Genomic DNA, 21,306 nt, shown 5'->3' with positions numbered 1-21,306 from the left:
GACTCCATGTGCTCCTGTCACACCTGTAACACCCTGCCATTATCTGTCCTTTCCCAGCTGATTTTATTTGTTTGTAACATTTCGTGATCTCTAACCTAGATACTATCTAGATTTCAGTTCTAAGTTTCCACCAGGCTCTGCCTGCTCAAGGATGACCCAAAGTGTTCCTCCTTTCTTCTTCTCATGGAGAAACCTCTCTGATGTGTAGTGGGTGACACCATTTTGGGGCAGCATTGATCAGTGCGGATACATCATTTTCCTCTAGACATTCATTACCTACTGACTCAATGCAGTGTGGCTACCAGAGCACTGGATCGGACCCTTTCACCAAAGTCAGCTTTCGTGACAAAGAGAGAATGTGTGTGTGTTTGTTTGTGTGGTATGTGTGTGTGGTGTTAGTGTTTTTTTCTGATGGATGTGTGTACAATTTGTGTGTGCCTCTCTGGTGAGTGTGTTTGTGTATCTTTGTTTTGTGTGTACGAGTGTGTGTTTGTGTGTGTGTGTGTGTGTGTGTCTGTTGCGTGCTTGTGTCTGTCTGAGTGGATTGTGTATGTGTGTATGCGAAGAGTGTTTGTGTGTATTTTTATCTGAGTAGTGTATGTATCTGAGTGGGATGACTGTGTATGTGTCAATGTACTTGGACACACAATTTCTCCTTGCATGGCCACTGCTCGGGTGCCATGGTTCATATTGGGCTGCAGAAGAGCCCATTTGTTAATTGTGCCCAATCCGCACATCCCAAGTCTTGCAGGAGTTTTTAGGCACTTGCCTGGTTTTAGTGTTGCACTGAAAGTGCCCCTCCATGGTAATTCTCAGCACAAACCAGTTAGCCGGGGTGTCAGGTCAGGGAAAGGCCATAAACCTGGCATTGTCCTTGAAAGAATCCCAGCAGGATTTGGAAAGGAAGCACTAAAGTTGATTCCTCTGAAACCAAATGTGTATTGGATCTGTTTGCTGACTGAACAAGGACGCAGTGACCTCATCTTGCACCACCTCTGCATGTGAAAGGATACTGTGGCCTGTTCGACTCGTAGCTGTGAAGGGGAAAGACCACTTCCCCACACTCAGGGTGCACCCTTCTATTTGCCAAAGTCTCCTACTTGTTGCTGTCCCACCTGGACCTTACCTTGAAGTGCTTTCCTCTCTGGTGGGCTGTAAGGATGTCCAGAGATACCTAGAGGTCCTCTAATGTTTCTCTTGAGACTTCAGTAGCCGTATTTGGTTACTACATGTTTTTTTCCACATGAATGTTTGTAACAGAGCCCAATAGGCGCCCAAAGTGAGCCATGGGTAAAATACTTTTTTTCAACTATGACAGTCGCTCCTAAGATAGTAGACCTTGAGGTTTCTCTGGCAGGCTTAAACATTTGCAACCAACATATTGATGCTCTGGACCTTCAAAACATTTTGACCACGAGCGGCATGTATTGAGATATGGATGGGCCCTTGACTGTCCAATAGAAAAACGCAACTGTCAGTTTTTCAGTACTGGTTCCTTGCAGCCTCCCTGTTGTCCCAGCTGTTCACAGGGTTGACGCCCATGAGGGTGGATTCACATCCTGAGGCCACCTATGTTTTCTCTTTTTCTGCTCTGCCGAAGACAATCCGTTTGTAATGATATTTCGTCTTTCATTATGGGTAGTTCCAGATGAAGTAGGAAGAGACTCAGACCCACTGGACCTTGGCCTAGCATTATGATATCATTGTTTTCACTGTGGGAATTTTACTCCAGATCCTTCTTCACCACCCTTACAGCGACCACATGGAGTGGAAGATTCACAGATGAAATATCTTGGCTACCCACTGGCACGGGATACTGGGTACTATTTTGGTAAAAGGTAGCCAAGACTATTTTTGTGCCCCAATGGGAGATTTAATCAAGCAATTGAGGATTACTCAAAAGATGTGCGCCCAGATTCTCAAAGCTTTAGCATCAGTTTAGCGTTACTTTTTTAACACTAAAACAACGCTAAACTTTTCTTGGCATTCACAAACCAACACAAATAGGTATTTGCGTCAAGGGGGCGTTACATGGGTGGTACACAGGTGTACTCATGCTACCACCCATGCTTTTTGACGCTTAACTCTATTCTGCAACATCAGAAGAAAGGGTTTAGCGCCAAAAATGAACGCCTTTTAAAAGCAGGAGCAAAAGGGAGAAATGTTTTTATTTCTCCCTGGTTTTCCGACTTTGCATGCGTGCTGCACTGTACAGCACACATACAAAGTGGGAAAAACATTTGCACTTGTCTAGGCATAGTATTTTGTACAGGAAGGATACCCTGCCTGTACAAAACCTATGCTAGACTCACACACACACACCCTAGCTCTATGGCGCTAAGGTGTGTGCGTGGTGCACTGCAGCTGAAAACAGCGCTGACGCTGGGGTAAGGGGAGTAGAGTACCATTCCTATTAGAATATGGTGCTTTCCATCTCTTGCCTTGTCATGCAAAGCAGCGCAGCAACTTTGAGTGCTGCGCTGCGTTGCCTGTCACCTACCAGAATCTGGACCACGGTGTTATTGTGGGGTTTCAAATGCAACATAACACACAACAAAATATCGTTCCATATTTTTAACATGAAGTGTACCCAAAATGGGTCTGTTGGGGCAGGTCTACCACAGCTGTAGGTTCCACAACATGTGTGTCTTCAGAGTTTGCAGCCAGAGAAGAAATGTCACAAAATTCCATGACAATAATTCTAAATTGTGGATACCTGCACAGAGAACGGTTCCCCTAACAACATAATTGTGAGGTGGAATAACTTGATGACCAAAAGGATGCTATCCTGCTGGTAAAGTAAAAGGGGGCAAGGTTGTCAAGAAACCTACAAACTTGAAAAAAAACATTTTAAATTTGATTCTATACAACCAGAGATGGAATACAGTTTAAACTGGTTAACATAAGTTACTATGCTCGATAGAGATCAACATCGACGTTAAAGTAATGTCTTAGAGTAGTGATACATCTTTAATATGTTATGTTATGCAGATCTGTAAAGCACACTATCACCCGGGAGGGTATCCTGGTGCTGAGCAGGCGTGAGTCTAGGCATACATAGGGCCTAGTCGGACTACTCGAAAACCAGGTCTTCAGCTTCTAGTGGAATTCGAGAAGGGAGGAGGGAGCTCTTATTTGTAGACCGTTCCTTGCTTTAGGGGTGATGTAGGAGAAGGCTCGACCTCCAGATTTGGTTTTCATATGTGTGTATTTTTTAGTGCAAGTAGGAGTCCAGACAAGTGGGGGTGTCTGAAATGTTTGTGAAAGCAGATGTGATTGTTGAGGTATGCTGGGCCAGTGTTATGTATTGCCTTGAAAGTGTGAGTGAGGGAGTTTGAAATGTGCACATTTGTGAATGGGGATCCAGTGGTGTGGTATGATGTGAGTGTAGCATGGAAGGTTAAGAGTTATTCCGACTGCTGAGTTCTGAATGATCTGCAGCCTTCTGGTGAGTTTTTTGTTGATCCCCGCATAGAGGGTGTTCCCATAGTCCAGCTTGCTTGTGACCAGGGCATGTGTGACAGTTTTCCGGGTGCTGATTGGGAGCCATTTGAAAATCTTCCTCATCATCTTCAGGGTATTGAAGCATAAAGCAGTGATGGTATTGACTTGGGCAGGCATATCAAGTTTGATGTAAATGATGATCCAGAGGTTCTTGGCATGGTTGGTGGGATGGGTGCTGGTCATAGCTCTGTTGGCCACCAGTTGGGGTCCCTCTTTCCAACGATCAAGATTTTGGTCTTGATGGTGTTCAGCTTTATGCAATATGCAATATGCATTTCGAAAGATAGAGCCATGACACAGACAGAAACAAAGAAAACTAGAAGTGCCTACCTTTACAGCTGCAGCAGAGATACTGCCTTAATTAATTTTAAAAATGTAACTAAGGTGTAAAGCAGAGCTTAATTTGTAAACTGGCACATGTTGGACTCCAGGATTGAAAAATACTAACGGGGTCTAGTCTTCCTTCCACCTTGTGCTTCGTTCATTCCCCAGCCTACACTTTGTTTCTCTTAATCTCTCTCCTTTCGGTTCTTTTTTCAACCCTGCTTTCTTCCTTTATCACTGTTTGTCTATTTCTTCTTTCTCCCTTTCCAGCCTTTCTCTCTTACTGTCGGTCAAAGCCTTATGATGAAAAATAAATGCCAGTTCCCAGTAATGAGTGCCAGTGCCTCCATGTGCAGCCGGTGCCAGCGATTAATCACTGGTGTAAATGATTCTCATTAAGACTCATCCTACTGCTTTCAATGTGCACCATGATGATCTTCTGTGAGATAGGCCCTTTTGGCCCATGTTTTTAATTCCTGAAGTAACAAAACAGTAGCTGCCATATATAATTTAGATGGGCTGTTGTTACTGCATGCAACAAGCATTACCATTACCCAGAAGCACTTGAGTTTTTGGTAACCGTTACTCTGTTTACCAACAGCCAGCTAGCCAATTGAAGACAGAGATAAAAGGTGTAGAGCTGGCTCCTCCAACAAGTATCGCCTGAGCTACTAGTAGGTCTCCAATTACCTGTAAGTAGCTCTCCTGTGTGCAGCCCAGCCCAATAAATTTGAATCTTTTGCATGGCTGAAGTATTATGAGTATACCAAAATTGAGTGAATTTAAAACTAAAATGTGTGTATTTTCAGAACTTATGCACAATGTTTGGAAAATTTTTATATTTCCAAAATATATTAAAAGCTGGTATTTGAATGATAGATCACCTGCCATTGGGGAGACTTATAACTAAGGGCGAGCAGAATTGGAGGAGTTCCACTCCGTGTAATTCCACAGTATGACATTAAAATTCTGCAGAATTACATAAAGGGACAGAGTGGGCACCGCAATGTGCAGTGCATAAGCCTTAGTGCCCTTATTTAACTATGTTAGGGCACCGAGGGGTATCCATTACAGTGCATACACCTAAGTGCCCTTACATAATTATGTACTGGACCGAGGGATATGCAGTGCACTACAGTACAGTGAATACCCCTCAGGGCCCTTACATGCTTATGTAAGGGCACAGAGGAGTATGCGCTGCACTGTAGGCATAAGCACGTAAAGGCAGCGACAGGGGTGTAGCTTGGTCAGTAAGACTGAGGGTGGGTGAGCTTCATATTTTCCAACAATCACGCTGGCATTTAATGTTATAATACATTAAACAACAAGCAGGGCACACAAGAGGGGCTTAAGGGGGAATGGAAAGAGAAAGACACCTCACCATACCCTACTATTTATCAGAAAATACATTTATTAGGGGAGTATAACACCCCAAACCACCCATCTGAAGCTACACCCCTGGACACAGAGGGGTATCCACTCCAGTGCACACCCCTCGGTGACCTTATATAAGTATGTAATGACACAAGGGCTATCCAGTGCATACCACTCAGCGCCCTTACATACTGATGTTGAGGGGTATACACTGCACTGCAGTAGTTTAAATAGGGCTGGAAGAGGGGGCAGTCCCTCTATGTTTACAAATCACTGCAGATTAAAGTTTAATATGCTGTGGTTTTGTAAAATAGAGGAACTGCTCCTTATTCCAGTCCCGTTTAAAATTATTACAGTGCTGATTAAATTCAGGTGGTGGAACAGCAGAATTAATTTGTAATTCCGCATTACATGAGCAATGTGGAATTATTAAATTACTCCAATTTCGCGGCGTAATTACAAATTCTGCCCACCCCTACTTACAACTAACTTTATTACCTTGGTGCCAGAACATTGCAGTGATAGCTGTTATCTATTACTATTGTAGAGGTATTAAAAACTGACAAATCCTCTTTTTAACATTACGAATGGCAACCCTGCCTGAGGCACCGAAGTGATCACAGTTGGTGATCTTGTCTATGGTGGCCAGTAATGTAATCTTGTCTGACATGGTCACTATTACAACACTAATAATGTTCGTAGCTCAGGGTGATTTTCATTGAACATAAAGTGCTCTTATTACTAAAAAGGTTGGAGACTCGTGGTCCATCACTACAGTCGTTGGATGCCTCCTAGGGTTTACAAATACTTTACTATTTATTGTTGATATTCTGGTACTTTGGGCCAAAAGTGTATTAAAGTCAATTACATTTTAAATCAGTAAATTGTGTGTGCTATTAGGGACTTAGGTACTGTTGTATCTTTTATTAATATTTGGGCATACAATAAAAACCAAGTTATCATATTGTCCTTAAGGAAAAATGTACTGTGTCAACAAGGGTCAATAAACAAATCAGTGCACATATCAAAGATGAAAACAATAACATATAGGAATATTGCTAAAGGCAAACAAGAAGTCTGTTTCATTCTTTCATTTGGTTCCAGAACATTACAGAAATGAATCCGAGATCTCTTCAAAAATAGATGCCCTCCACCTCTTGGTAGTAATACATTCTTTCCAAACCTGCTAGGTTTGGAAACTTTCTAAATTCATGTTTCCTTCAATAATAGTGATTTATTCTTCAAGTTCCCCAGAATGCACAATTATTCTATGGACCAACCCTTCAGAAACCAAAATCTTGTGTTATCTTCTCCTTTCTGTTTAGTAGATTCTTTGTTCAAAATCACAATTTTCTTATCTTATCCTAGGCTTTTGTTTATCACTGTATTGCCCGAACGGAAGATGCTATCCAAAACCTCACTAACTGTTCAACACTCGATAACATATGCATTATTCCTGAACCATTGATCCATATTTGCAGCTTGTACATCCCTCCATCAGTTGTAACTTGAACATTTTATTCGGAGACCAGTAGATTGTCATGAGTATTATTTTTGCTGTATCAATGCTAGCCTAAGATTTGACCTAAATTTAGTCACATTATTCAGTATCATAAAGGTCCTTCAGTAAAAATGTTTGTCATCCATAGTAATGCAGAGCTCAGCCCCTAGTCTGTATATATCTTGTAAGTTGAAGGTTGAACTGAACCTAAAACAGTCTGGTAAATAACAGAAATTCGTTAAAGGATCTGGTTCTAGCTACCGCTTTCAAAATCATGTTACCTTGTTTTGTATCTGAGATATATCCTCTGATGTAAACTCTAGAATATTTAATCATCAATTCTGCATATTCCCTGAATACAGTTCATAACGATTTCCCATTTCACCATATTAGCATTTTTTCCATTTTTATATATTTGTTCCCATGTATTCCTCATGGCATTACATGCCATGGCACTTGCCTTTGCTTGCTGTGACTACCAGTTAGTCAAAAAGGCACCAAAGGCATATTTCTGATTTTTAAACATTTGTGTATTAATTTCACGTGACAAAACGAAAACCATAAAATCAGTCTGGTGATCCACGTACCAGGGTATTACATATAATAATATAATAGTCATTTGGACGGTCCTTACATTTTACGTTATTTCTAACATACAGCTGCGCTTCTATGCACTCATCTAGGCAGTGGCGTAACATTAGCCCCAACAGCCTTTGCAATGCGGGAGGGGGCAAACTCCAGGGGGCCCCCCCAGCACAGAACATTGTGCACAGGTGGTGGAACCCTGGCCTGAGAGCTCCTGACTGGCTCCTAGGGGCCTCCATCTACTTTGCCCCCTCAAGTTTCGTTACGCAATGCATCTATGCCTAAGTGTCACAAAAGTGTTGTGAAAAGATAAACACATCTAGTCAAAACCAAGTATCATCCCCAATCAATAGTACCAGATCAGCAGTCATTAATCCAGACAATTATAGCTGATCTAACCATCTCAAATTTTGGAAAATTTTCGAGTGTAGCCATGGCTATTATATACAACATTTTCAGCTGACATATGCCAATGTAGCCCACTATAGTGGGCTATACTGGCCATCAAAGGCCCGCATCAGCGCTAAAGGCCTAAGTTGAAGGCGAGGTCCTTTAACAAAGGAACGGACCTTTAATGGTCAGTATAGCCGAGCTACGGCTGACTATAAGGCTATTAGAACATTCCACCCAGAGAGGGCAGAATGTTCTAATTAGTAAAACAAAAGCCTCATGGAGCCCAAGGGTGTTGAAATCCCCTCAGGCTCTGTGAGGTCTTTGTTCACAGCAACAGCTGCGAATGACAACATTGGAATGTTGGAGCTCTGGGCTTTTACCAGCCATTAGAAGCCCTAAGCTACTCCATTGTCTCCAATGGAGAGCTCTTCATTCCAATGTACTAATCCATGATATTTTACCAGTCAATAGTTTTGAGATCAGTCAGTTGACCCACAGTTTGGCTCTGTTGTGTCTATGAATCATTAAGCCAATATTACAGCAAAGTCTGAAGTACTTGAGTGGGGGGGGAAGCTAAGTCCATTTTCCTAAAAAGACAGTTTTACCCCCACGTCTTCCCAGGGGATTCTATCCACTCAGCCAGATTTTCCACCATTCTACCACTTCGTCCCAGAGCCCCTGGAGCTGGAGACATTGCCAAATAATAAGGAAATATGTTCCAATCTGATTGTTTCCTCTTAGCACTTCTCCTCAAGAGTTCTTCTAAAGTTTTTAAGTCTAGTTCGGGAGTAATGGATACGATGTTGCATTTTAGCTGCACTGAAGAGAACTCCAATTAAATCGCGACTTCCCTGGGGTATTAAAGGGCCTCCTGCCATACATCATCCTCCAACGGATCCATGCCAAGCTCCCATGTGGCCGAAGGACCTTTTAGTCACTTTTGATGTTATTGGTTAGTGTCTTGTATATCTTTGAAATTGCTTTCATCAACAGTGGTTCCATTAACACCCTTGTCTACAGAGGGAAAAAGTCTCAGGTACACTCTTAGCTCGATTGATCGGCCTGGAAACCTCACCCACTCCCATCCTTTCTATTGATACCCCCACCTTAAGGACAGTCTCAACAGAGGTAGCAATCAATAAGGCATTTCATGACTACTATGGGCAACTCTGTGCTGCCCCGCCGGCACAGACCCTGCTAAAATCACCTCCTTTTTACAACGTGCAATGTTACCAAGGGTGACAGCGTGGAATGAGAATCCCTAAGCGCCCCCATAGCAGCGGACGAAAAACGAGGGGCGATCAAAGAGCTTGCATGTAACAAAACACCAGGGTCAGATGATATACCCGTCAAATTTTACTCTACCTATGCAGCTCATCTGCTACCCCAATTAGAGAAATTATACAACTCCTCCCTCACACAGGGCTCGTTACCACCTACCACCCGGGAGGCATTGGTGACCTCACAACTAAAACCAGGCAAACCACCAGAGGACCTCAATTCCTATAGACCATTATCTTTATTGAATACCAACTATAAAAGTAAAGTAAAATACTGGCACGCAGGCTCTTCCCCTACTACTGAGATTATTACACAAAGATCAATTTGGATTTGCCCCCCATCTTGAAGGCCTCCCTGACAAGGTACACATAAGTGCATCCCCGTCCTGGCAATCTGCAACGTGTACAGCCTGTTAGCACCTTGGGGACACCTGCTGCCCATTGTTCCATATCTTACACAACGTTGAGACGTTTAGCATGTTCCAACCTCCACTAACACTTGCTATTGTGCACTTTATTTAGCTAGGACAATCAACAGGTGACAGTGTCTGGTTACTGGGATGGGTGGGTGAGGGGGTGTTAATTATTGATTTTTGTACTGATGTATAACCTGCAGATTAATCCTGTTAAGGACAACTGCCCAGGACATTCTTACTATGTTCCATATTGTATACATGGTATAAAGTGCTACTTGCAAAATGGTTCTTGATTATGATGTCTTAAAACTAAATAAAGTTTGTCTTAAAAAAATACACAGGGAAAAGTCTTGTTTTTCCCACAGTTTAATAGTATGCTTTCCAAAGGCATATTTTCGCTGGAGATACCAACACTTGTGGGTGCCCCCACAAAAGGTAAACTGCTATTAAGTACCTCAAATCATTTCATATCCTCCTCCCTCCAGATGTCCTTCATCTATGTGATCCGTAAAAAAAAATGCAGATATCTGGGAACTTTTCAGTCATAGTCAAAATCTTCCCCTACTGCTCACTTGGTGATCAGAGTTCAGGGCTCAGGGTCTTGGGCCCATTTCGCAAAATGAGCTGATCACACTCATGGGTTTTTGGTATTTGAGTCCCTGGAGCTTTTTGGTTAGGGTGAATGCTAACCTCAGATTGCAATATAGCAGCACCTTCCAATCACAGCTCGAAACACCTTTCACTCGTGGGTCCCTAATGACCTGGATCAACTTTTTAACAGCGCTTGTTGGTTCAGTGAACAAGGAGGCAACTGGAATTCTCGTAGGGTCAAATAATATAATGTCCTGGATCTGATGGCACACTACCAGTTGTGAACTTCAGTGGCTTCCCATATCATTTTTCCGTCGGTGGAAATTCCTCTTCACTTTCAAACCTTGGTGTTTTGGGTGTTTGAAATATTTTGCTTTTTCCCAGTTGCCTTGCACGATTCAGGGTAAGATGTTCCTTCTTGTACCATAAGCTTTTGAGAAATTAGGAGATAAAATAGAGGAATCATAGCCGTATTCCAGTGGCCGGTTGATTCAAACAAAGCCATTAAAATAGAATAGAGACCTTAAGGTGTCCAAAGACAGTCAAGAAATCACAATCCATCACCAGCAGGATTCCACTATCCGTTGTCCACCCTTTCATTTCAATTGTAGCGCCTTATTTTGTAAGCACTATAAAACTGTCTCAGCTCAGCTGCCAGGGCTTTCTGGTTTAACTTTTGTTCCTCATTTAATTGCTCTTTATTTCCGACTCGTTGATAAAGAATTGTTTTTAAAGGAATATCTGTGAATGAACGATCATTATTACTTTGTCATACTGTTTCTATGTCCCAATCCTATTATCTCCTGGGGTAAGCCTTGACTGTTTAACCTAATTACTCCTGGAGAGGCAAACATACAAAGTTGTAACTGTTTATCCTTTGTAATGTTCTTTCAGTGTGAGGGGTACAGCTCCTATGTGAGGCGAATAAACTAGTGATTTTATCTCAGATAACTTGCATTCAACAACATATGGCCTTAAGTGACTATTGAGTCCTAAAAATAGCTTACAAAACATCATTCAACGGGTGTAGAATTTATTTTTAGCTCCAATCAGGTGATCTTTTTGTAAACAATATTTATTTCAGACACATTCTGACAGCTACTTTCTGGTACCATGCAAAAAATAAACAAGCACAGAGAGGTAAAACAAGCAGATATGCCCCTTGGCGTTCAGTGAACTGCTGACTGGATATGCAAGAATGCGAAAGACAAAGAGAAGGAACATCGTGGAAATCAGAATTAATGGCGAGACAACTGAGCCTACCTAGTAGAAGGAAAGGGTGAGAAACGATGCCTTAAACAGGAAAAGAATATGAGAGGAGAAGTAAAGTTCAGAAAGAAGGCTAAGTGGTAGGTTTGCCACCTTGTTCTGAGAAAAATATTGGCAACTTTTTTATGTATTAAGATTTTGAAATGGCCAGGCACTGATAATTGCATAGGAATTTGTGCAAAATGTTCTATTTTCTATTCATTCAGGGCCGTTTTACTTCGGTATGCTTTAATAATAACTTTGGAAAAGTTTAGACAAAACTAGAATACTTTAATTTGTTTGGTGTTTTAAATTTAAATTGCAAATAAAACAAAATACTGGTTGTTGCTTCTTTTCAATTTTTTTTTACCAGCCTTGATATAAAAATACCGACAATATTGGTAAAAAAATATTGACTGGTTGATAACCCTGTGCAGCAATAGGCAAAATAGTTATTGTTGCCTAACTGTAGTGCAATATTAGATTGGAGGCTGGCAGTAAATAGCAATACTCACCACAGACCACAACTGGTAGCCACTAGATGACACCAAACCCAGGGAAAAAGCCTCAGATCCTCTTGTTATTTTTCTGGATAGTTCCCCAGCTACTTTCTTTCCCCATCAGACAAAATGTCCCAGTATTTTCTGCAAGTCACAGATACATTATTCTGTGCCCTTTAGGATAAAAAGGTGCTAACATTTTTGGTGGTGCACAGGTGAGAGGCAACCCATCATGCATCTCTAATGAGGGAGCAAGACGTTTTTAGCACTATGGCTCATATTTATACTTTTACACGCAAAACTGCATTAGCGCAGTTTTGTCTGTAAAAGTATAGCACCTTCTAGTGCCTTTCCTGGACGTCGGCCAGGTGCCATATTTATGGTATGGCGCTAGCCGGCGCTAATGCCCTGTTAGCGTCCTTGTAAAGGACACTAACCAGGTGGGGGAGGCGTAGGGGAAACCAGAGCTTGTGCGCAAATAATGGCACTACACTGTTTAGAGGCAAAAAAATGCCTCTAAGCAGTGTAATGCCATTTCCTGGCACACAACCCTCATGGACATGGCTCCTGTCTTAGTAAAGACAGGAGTCATGCCCGCCATCCCAATGGCCATGCCCAGGGGACAAATGTCCCCTGGGCATGGCCATTGGGGCCAGCACCATGCAGGGAGCCCCAAGTCAGGGCCCCCGAGTGGGTGACAAAAAAAAACTATACTTACCAGGACTTACCTTAGATGGGTCCCCCATCTTGTGGTGTCCCTCTGGTGTGGGTGTCCCTGGGACCAGGGAAGGGCACCTGTGGGCTCTTCCCATGGTCTCTGACCATGGAAAAAGGCCCACAGGTCCCCTAACGCCTGCCCCGACCTAGGCGTTAAATAATGGCGTTAAGCAAGCTTAGAGCCATTATTTAAGGCCCCCATCCCTCCGTGCTAGATTTTAGCACAGGGGGATAAATATGGCGCTAAGGACATATCGTAATTTTCTGGACAGGAATGTCTACCTTGCACCTCATTGACGCAAGGTATGTTTTCACGTCCAGAAAATGACGTAAGATCTATAACTTTGGCGCTAGATGTGTCTAGCGCCAAAGTATAATTAGTAGTTAGGTTACCGCTGAATTAGCGTTTTTTTAAAATGACGCTAATTCGGCGCAAACCGATTATAAATATGGGCCTATGTCCTAGAACTGCCCACCACTGAAATTCTACAAAGTATGTGAAGTATTACAAAAATCTTGAAAAAAAATCTTCGTATTTTCCTATTTTCGTTATCTGGCTACAAACGGTAAGGCACGCACACAGCGATACAAACGCATCGAATACGGTCTGTGTTCTTACCAAAAAATATAGGTGCGTGTTTTCTTCTAATTCTTTCATTTCTTAAAACATAAGCATACCCAACAATTGGGTGTTTTTTTGGGTACGTGAATATGATATTGGAAAGTGGAGCCCAGTTATGATTTTGCAAAAAGTAACAAACACTGCCATCTAGTGATCAGCAAAAATACAGCCGCTTTTCTGTGCTCAACCCAAATGCGAGTAATTAATTATATTCTTTGAGACAATCAGCACAGTGCAAGTTTAGAGCAGATGTGTGAACACTAATGACGTGCAGTTGGAGACAAGGGAGAAGAGTCGTATTTTCTACACATATTGAGGGGGACAATTTAGAGAGCATTTGAAGACCCCTAGAGACGTCTCAAAAAGCAATTGAAATCTATGGGTTCGATTCATGAAATGTAAGGACGGATAAGACAACATATATCATCTTGACAGAAAGCAGGGTGTGCTATTTTAGCACAGACTGATTCTGCCTAGTCAGAGAGTACCCGGATGCAGCAATCCGAAGCAGAAAAGTGGCTAATTGTTATGTAAAGTAAGGGGGGTTTGCAGAGCACTGCTCGTCACCTTTGAGGGTATCCAGGCGGCGCAGCACCACAAATGTTGGGGATTTTTTGTAATTTGTGATACGTTTGTGCTGGAATATGATTCAAATATGCAAATTCTGTAGCAGGTGGGGGTTACGTGGCAAGAGCTGTAAGTCCATAGTTATGTGGAAACCCGCAAAGACAACGAGTTACATAATGCCAGTGCCCTTAGCTATAAGTTGTTTTAACACTGCGAGTGGCGACGGGGAGTTCATGACCAGGGGTGGTTTAGGGGTAAGTGAGGAGGACGTCAAGGTGATGGAGGTGGAGGACCAGGAGCTTAGTTGGGGACAAGGGGAGGTGTCTTATGGATCTAAAAGAAGCAGGGCTTGTGAGATAACCTAGGAATCCAACTGATAGATCTTGCAGGGCAGGAGATTGGGAAGAGGTGTGGTTTTAATTCGGCAGGTGGACATGGAGCGAATAAAAAGTCGGGATATGCCTACAGTTCACATGCCAGTAATTTTAGGTTCTCTCTCAATACAAAGGGGGTCTTAAGGGAGTGTTTGACAACAACTTTACTCCCAATCAACTATTCAGGCACAGATTAAATGCACCCAGTCAGCGGCGGCCTGTCATATTGGTTAGATCACACAACTACAGTAAACATCTCCTGGAGACCCAGCCAGACGCCTTTGGTAGGGCAGGGGATGGGTTGGCTCTGTGATTACATTGTCTGAAGGAATGCGAATTGAGGGCTGAAACCCGACTTTTGGGGGCTACAACCGAGGCAAACATACCCACATTTTATGTGGTCCAATGGCTGTAATATCCTTTCATGATATCAATGTTTTTATTATCACAGACTTTTTCTGCAGTGTGATATTTGAGCCTTAATGGTCCTGTTAAATGCCACACACCTGCTAGTAAGGCTTGGGATTGGGAGAAACATGGTAATCCAAGTATTCAACTGGTCTGAAGTTAGATTACCCTAATTTCTTAATATACTCCTTGGGGAGATTGAAGAAAAAATGTTTTACTCAGTATTCCTACCCTTTTCCTTTAGCCATTAGGCACAGTTGTCTCTTCATTAATTCTGATTGCCACAATGTTTAGTATTCATTATTATGTCGTAGCCAGTTTATTGAATGCAGGGACACATCTGTTTGCTTTACCTCTATGTGCCTGCTCATTTTGGTATGGTAACAGAAAGCAGTTGTCAGAATGTGTCTGAAATAAATATTGTTTACAAAAATATCACCTGACTGGATGAATAATAAAAATTCTACACCGAGATAAGTGATGTTTTGTAAACTATATTTGGGACCCAATATTCATTTAAGGCCTTATTTCTGTATATGATATTCTTAGAAAACTATTCAATATGACAGCTAAATAGGGGGTAATGCACAGCAGTTTCACTTGTTGGAATCAATCCTTTCGTGCTTATCCTTGTTACTTTCACTCTATAACCACTGAGCAATTTGGTACTTTGAGTCTCCTTCACACTCATGAGTCAGGTAGTGGTTCAACAGTTATTCATTTTAACATGTATTTTGCCGCAGTTTCAGCTCCTCAGAGAAGAATAACTTTTTAATCTCGTGCTCAATGTGGACCTCACACACAGTTTCTTAGTAAAAAAATATCTTATAGATAGATATCTATAGATGTTGATATCTTCTCTGATACGCTGAAGCTACAGAAAAACATGTCAGAGAACATCTTGTTGAAATAAACAGTAATTGACTCAAAAAAAGAGTTTTGAGTGATGTATGTGTAGAGGACTCAAAGTATAATGCTGAGTGCTGATCAAGCCTTGCATGAATTCAGCTGCACAGTTTCCCCCCACTTTCAGTGCCACATTAACAGTCTCTATTCAATGTGAGTTGCCTAGCTCGCTGAAGAGCACCTCTGAGAGTTGTCAGCCTCCCCCTTACCAGGATTAACTCTTAGAGTGAGAGGCTATCACTGCCCCCATTTAATCATCCACCTGTCTACTGAGGCCGAATCCACTGCTTCCCTAAGGCAAGGTTAAGACGCTGACCCAAGTCATCATCAGTAGGAGACATCAAATCACAACAAAAAGGCCAGCAGATAGGATTTTTCATAGGGAGCTGTTAGCACTCTTAACTGAAAATGGTGTGAAATTATCGAAAATCTTCGTACAGTCCTCGACTGGCCCTGTCACCTACTGGGAAAACTCTGCTCCACCCGGCTCTTGCTTTATTTGAACACAAACTTGCCTACTATAAACTGCATGTAAAACATGACCCTGCTCTACAGGAGCCTCCTTGCACACACGTTTTTGCTGATCTGGTACTAAGAACGCTCTCCTTTGTTTTTGCAGCAAACTCTGACCTCCCCAGGGAGCGTCAGCTCATCGCGGGGCAACAGCGTGCCCGGATCCCCTTCGAGCATTGTGGTGAGTCTGACATGTTTTTTACCCAGCTCTCTTTGTTAAATATGCAGATCTGTAACTGCGCATGCGCAGATGCCCAACTCAGCATCTGGGGTGACAACATAGCAGTTGAGCAGCACCTGCACATGGAAACAACATATTTATGTATTTATTTGTTTATGTGTTTATCTTTTTATTTCGATTTTTCTAAAGTGCATTCATAATCCATAAAAGATTTTAGATACTGCACAAAATAATAAGAACATAATACATTAAGGTGCGCGACAAACAACGGTCAGGAACAAGTAAAACTACATGAATAAGACATGTCGGCACGATATCATTTGCAGGAAAGCTATAAAACACCAGTTTGACGGTGCCATGGGATTGGTAGCTATGCACCCACGGGATTGGTAGCTATGCACCCACGGGATTGGTAGATAGGCAGCCATGGGATTGGTAGCTAGGCACCTACTGGATTGGTAGCTAGGCAGCCACGGGATTGGTAGCTAGGCACCCACGGGATTGGTAGCTAGGCACCTACGGGATTGGTAGCTAGGCACCCACCGGATTGGTAGCTAGGCACCTACGGGATTGGTAGCTAGGCAGCCACGGGATTGGTAGCTAGGCACCCACGGGATTGGTAGCTAGGCACCTACGGGATTGGTAGCTAGGCAGCCACGGGATTGGTAACTAGGCACCCACGGGATTGGTAGCTAGGCAGATAGATGTGTTCAGCAATATCATGGGTGGTATTCAGTCACGAAGGATAGCAGGGAGACATGTTGCAAATAGAATGTGAAGATAGTGTGCGGGGGTTTCTTAGGAGGTGATTAGCAGTTTCAAACCTATGAGGGTTTTTTCTGCCTTGTCCAATAAATATGCTCCTTTTTATATTGTCTAGCTATTTGAAATATCACTACATGAATTTGGGATGTTGAGGTGCAGTAGGGGGTCACCGTGCTCTCCAAACTGGACAGCAAGGAAAGAGCTGTTTCCACTAATGGAGCGAGGGCATGCCCAGCGCCCACTGTGCCCGATTCCAGTTGCTTTTTTGTATTTATTTGGAGTTTCGGAAATCCGATGGAGTGATAGTTTGTGAACGATATTTAGGCCACGATATTTATGTACGATAATATTTGTGTCATCAATTTTCTGCCATGGAAACCATTTACTTAGCATATCAGAGACCGTGACCCATCTTGAAGGTTAGAGTAAGGATTCTAACCCGTTTAGTACATCAGCCAGAAACATTTGCTCTTGTTTACTGATCTCGAAGCTAAACATTTCCGCTCTTCGAAAAGTAGTTGGTTCTGACGTAAAGTTGTTCCGACGAGCGTGGGCTTCGTGCAGTGTGTTTTTTGTAAGACTCTTATCTCAGTTGCACACAAGGTGGAAACTCTTGTTACTGCCACAATCTCATGCTTAAAATTAGGACATTCCTTCTTTCTCAGAAGAGATCGATTATATGTCCTGCAGGCAACAAAATCAGGTCACGACTTTTCAAAACCTTTTTGTGACACATGAATATTTTTGTTACATGTTTATGAGAAATGTACGCGTATAATTAAAACTACAATCCCATATCAAAAATGTAAACATCAGTGCAAATGTACATGTCATTAACCACGGATAAAATGGAACTCATTACTTATACTCAGGGTTGGATTCGGATTTAAAATAGGCCCGGGCAACCTAAAAAAAAGTGTCCCACAATTGCGAATTATGCCTTTTCGCATAGCACTGTTTCAGTGTTTGAAGTAGTATCAAAATAATGAGGGGAGGTTCACTAAAAGTGGCATGTCCAAAAAACTGAAACAGAATGATCTCAGTGTAGCTGTCTAGATCTATGAGTATAACTTTTGTTTTCTTAACTCCACTGAGATGAAAACATTGCCAGCACTCCTTGCGCATAGATTAGTTCACACCAGTGAACCACAACTGAATATCAGTGAGGCCGCTTCTGTTCATGCCCCTGCTCAATCTACATACATTAATGTTCCCGTGGCCGGCCCAAGTTAGCTTTTTATATCAATGGGCCGGTCCAGTGGGCGCTGGGATTGATGATTCCTGCCCTATTGGTGAGGGGGAGGTAAGAAACGCCCACCTACCTTCTGATACAGGCCTCAGGGAAGGCTGCTTAGACCCCCACTGGGACACTGGTAGCATCTGAACAGGCAAAGATTATTCTTAAATCGGCCACCACTCTGCCCTAAAAAGCAGGCCACAGCTGCATCTCAGACACTGGCCCGACGGCCATTGCACGAGTGCCCGCCTTACCAGCCCGACCCTGCTCATACTATGACGATGGAAATCGAAACGGGAGTCGAACGGATTCCCAATTGGCAGAAATTTCATGACACTATTATGGGATGTGCAAGCTGAATCCTGCTGTTGTTTTTCTCTTATATATCTAAGTTAAAAGTTCTCTTCTCCCGTCAGGCTAGGAAAGGTAAGAAATTACTGTGGTACAATGTCTATTGCCTAGTAAACTATGTCTATGTGATAGGAACAGAAGGCTACTGTCAAATTATATCAAGATGCTTATTTTTCTTTTTGTAAAACCGAATAAAAATAGAAATCGCGAATCAGTCTTTTAAAAAGACTTATCACTTAGTGATGGCGGTTAATGAGGAATCCACCAACAAAAAAAAGCAGCAATTGTCCCATCCAACTAATGTCTTATTTAGAGGTGCAAAAAGTTCAGTATGTCCAATGGCCTTCCCTCACCACTTCACCTATTGGACACCTCTTTGCGGTGGAATAGTTGCAGAAAAAAGCCCTAATATAGGACGTGGCTTCCACGGCTGATTTTCTTGCTCAGGGCCTTGCTTATGGTATGGCAATCCAAGGCAGTAAAACAATCAGTGTGCGCCGTGGAGTAAAAATCCCCAAAAATCAGGGACACTTATTTTTCTTTTTTCAGAATCAACTCCCCCCTCGGGATTTCTCCCATGCCAGTGTAGCACGGTAGACTAGTTGGCATTGACTTATTCCACCAAAAGTGTTCCTGTCATGTAAGTGAAAGTACTTTCTGTGAAAAATCCCCACCAGAGATCCCAAAATATTAGGGGGAGGTCGCCAAGTTTTAAATGAGTCCCTTACAAAAGTGCTAAAAATCATACATCCTCTTTCTACATTTACATTAAACACTCAAGTTAGGTATGTATATTTTGAAGTACAAGTTGAAATCTCCAATCACCTCTGTTGGAAGGCACGTTCGCACCGAACAGTGCACTGAAAAAGGTTAACATTTCTGATGTTTTACAGTCATCACCAAAACATTGGAGCCTGCGACCAGTCTGTGCATGTACTTTTATCAAGCTGTTTTCAACCTTACATAGTACTGTGTCTGTGTTGGTTAAGTAAAGGCTTCTCTCTTTCAGGCTAAAATGGACAATAAGGTTTTGGGGTATAAGGACCTGGCTGCTATTCCGAAGGACAAGGCAATCCTGGACATTGAGCGCCCTGATTTAATGATCTACGAGCCCCACTTCACATACTCTGTCCTGGAGCACACAGAGATGCCTCGGAGTCGAGAGGTAGGTCAACCTTCACCTCATCAGGATCAGAATGATCAGCAGGTCTTTGGTGAGCCTCCGTAGACCTTAATGGTGATTGTGCCATATTAAATGAAGGGCTTGGTACCTCTCCTTGGGATACACCCAATGAGATAGACCAGGTAGGCCCCTCAACTACAATGACATGGTGTCCAGAACTTGAATATCTTGCCTCCTGGATTTTTACATGAACCTTAACCACAGCAACATCATCAGCCATCTCTCCATCTCTGCAGAATAGATGTCCACTGACAAGGAAGCCAACATTTAGTCGCAATAGGAGCAGTTGGTCTTAAAGTGAATTTATAAAAATTATTACATACGCCTAGCATTTGTAAACTCATAGTAAAAGTCTGTAGGTCTTTTTTGAGGATTAATGAGTCCAACGTAAACTAGATGTACACCCATTACAAGTATGCAAGAATATCAAAAATACCTAGCACAGAATTGATATACATTACCATGTCTGATTGGTCTAAAGAAGAGAAGAAAGAAAACTGGTGATCCTGAAAGATGCTTTGACACAGCAGGCAGTGTGATGGTAGTAAAAGTCATTATGTTTAATGGGCCACAAAGGCAGACTACTTTCCATGATGGGGCTGCAGCACTCTCCACCACAAGATTGGTTGTATTATTTGGTCGTTGCATTTTTGCATGACAGGTGTGGGTATAAGGATATGCTCCACAGGATTTGCAAAAACAGAGGAAAAGGGCTGGATTCTTATTTGTTCAGGATCTTTTTTGTACAAGTTAGCAGTTTTAGAGTTCTATGTAGAAAGAGATACACACACACACACACACACACATAAAGTATGGTAGCATGAGAAAAAATTGTGCAAAAACATTGATTGTAGAAAAGTGTAGACCTAAAACAGAGGGTAAAAACAGCTTAAATACACAATCAATGCTTTGCTTAAATATCTCCCTATAAATATTTACACCTCCACCTAATACTACAATCAAACACTTGGCCCTAAATATGGGGGACTGAAGTAAGAAAAGTATATTAACTCAGACCTATAAAATGTGGGAAATAGGTTTGTAATTTTTGACAGCATTTGTTTAGGAATATGTGTTTTTTGCTGAATGTGTTTTTGCAATTTATGTTTCAACATGGACCCCAAGGTGCAGGGTGATATAGTCTGAGGGCCTCATTTACTTCTTATTGAAAGTTCCCATTTGTTGCTGGAGTTTGTCATTGTCTCATCCTGGGAAGAACCAAGATACTGCATTATTATATCTATAGTATGTGTTGGAGGTTCGACTCTTCCTCTTGGGATCACTCTTAGGGCTCCAACAATATTATGCATTTTCTAAATGGTCAATATATAGAACTAAGAGAATGGGAATTCGACTTGGGATTTAAATGGGGAACATGACACATTTTGAGCTGTCATTGTGTGAGGAAGGAGCATGGAATCTCAACTACTTTAGGATCTTTTTAGAGATCCCGGGAATCATCAAAGAAAGCCACTGAATCCATAATTGTAATTTATTGTCCAACACTAACATATGTTTCCTTGCAGTCCATGACACAGAGTAAGATCAGCTGTTAGGGAACGTTAATGAGGAATCTGCTGGCCACCCTGTAGGAAGCTGTCCCAGTGTCTGGTGGACACCTATGGTGTTACACCTTATACTAGGTCCAGGCAAACCCCAAATAGTTAGAGTTACAGTGTCTAGATAGCCAGGGCTACCCAGGGTAGCTGTGGTGAGCAGCCAAGACTTATCTAGAAGGCACATGAAGCATTTGCAATACCACAGTA

The 21,306-nt window shown here is 42.2% G+C and overlaps 1 protein-coding gene across 1 annotated transcript in view; it reads left to right on the top strand.

The window, feature by feature from the left end:
• Positions 1–21,306, top strand: part of DMTN (dematin actin binding protein) — a 239,331-nt gene that overhangs the window by 139,047 nt on the left and 78,978 nt on the right. The window contains exons 4-5 of the mRNA XM_069213984.1: positions 15,930–16,004; positions 19,367–19,522. Coding sequence (XP_069070085.1) covers positions 15,930–16,004; positions 19,367–19,522 — 231 coding nt within the window. The remainder of the gene's footprint in view (positions 1–15,929; positions 16,005–19,366; positions 19,523–21,306) is intronic.

Source organism: Pleurodeles waltl, chromosome 11 (assembly GCF_031143425.1).
Source record: "Pleurodeles waltl isolate 20211129_DDA chromosome 11, aPleWal1.hap1.20221129, whole genome shotgun sequence".
Lineage (NCBI taxonomy): Eukaryota > Metazoa > Chordata > Amphibia > Caudata > Salamandridae > Pleurodeles > Pleurodeles waltl.
This window is presented reverse-complemented; position numbering and strand designations above follow the sequence as displayed.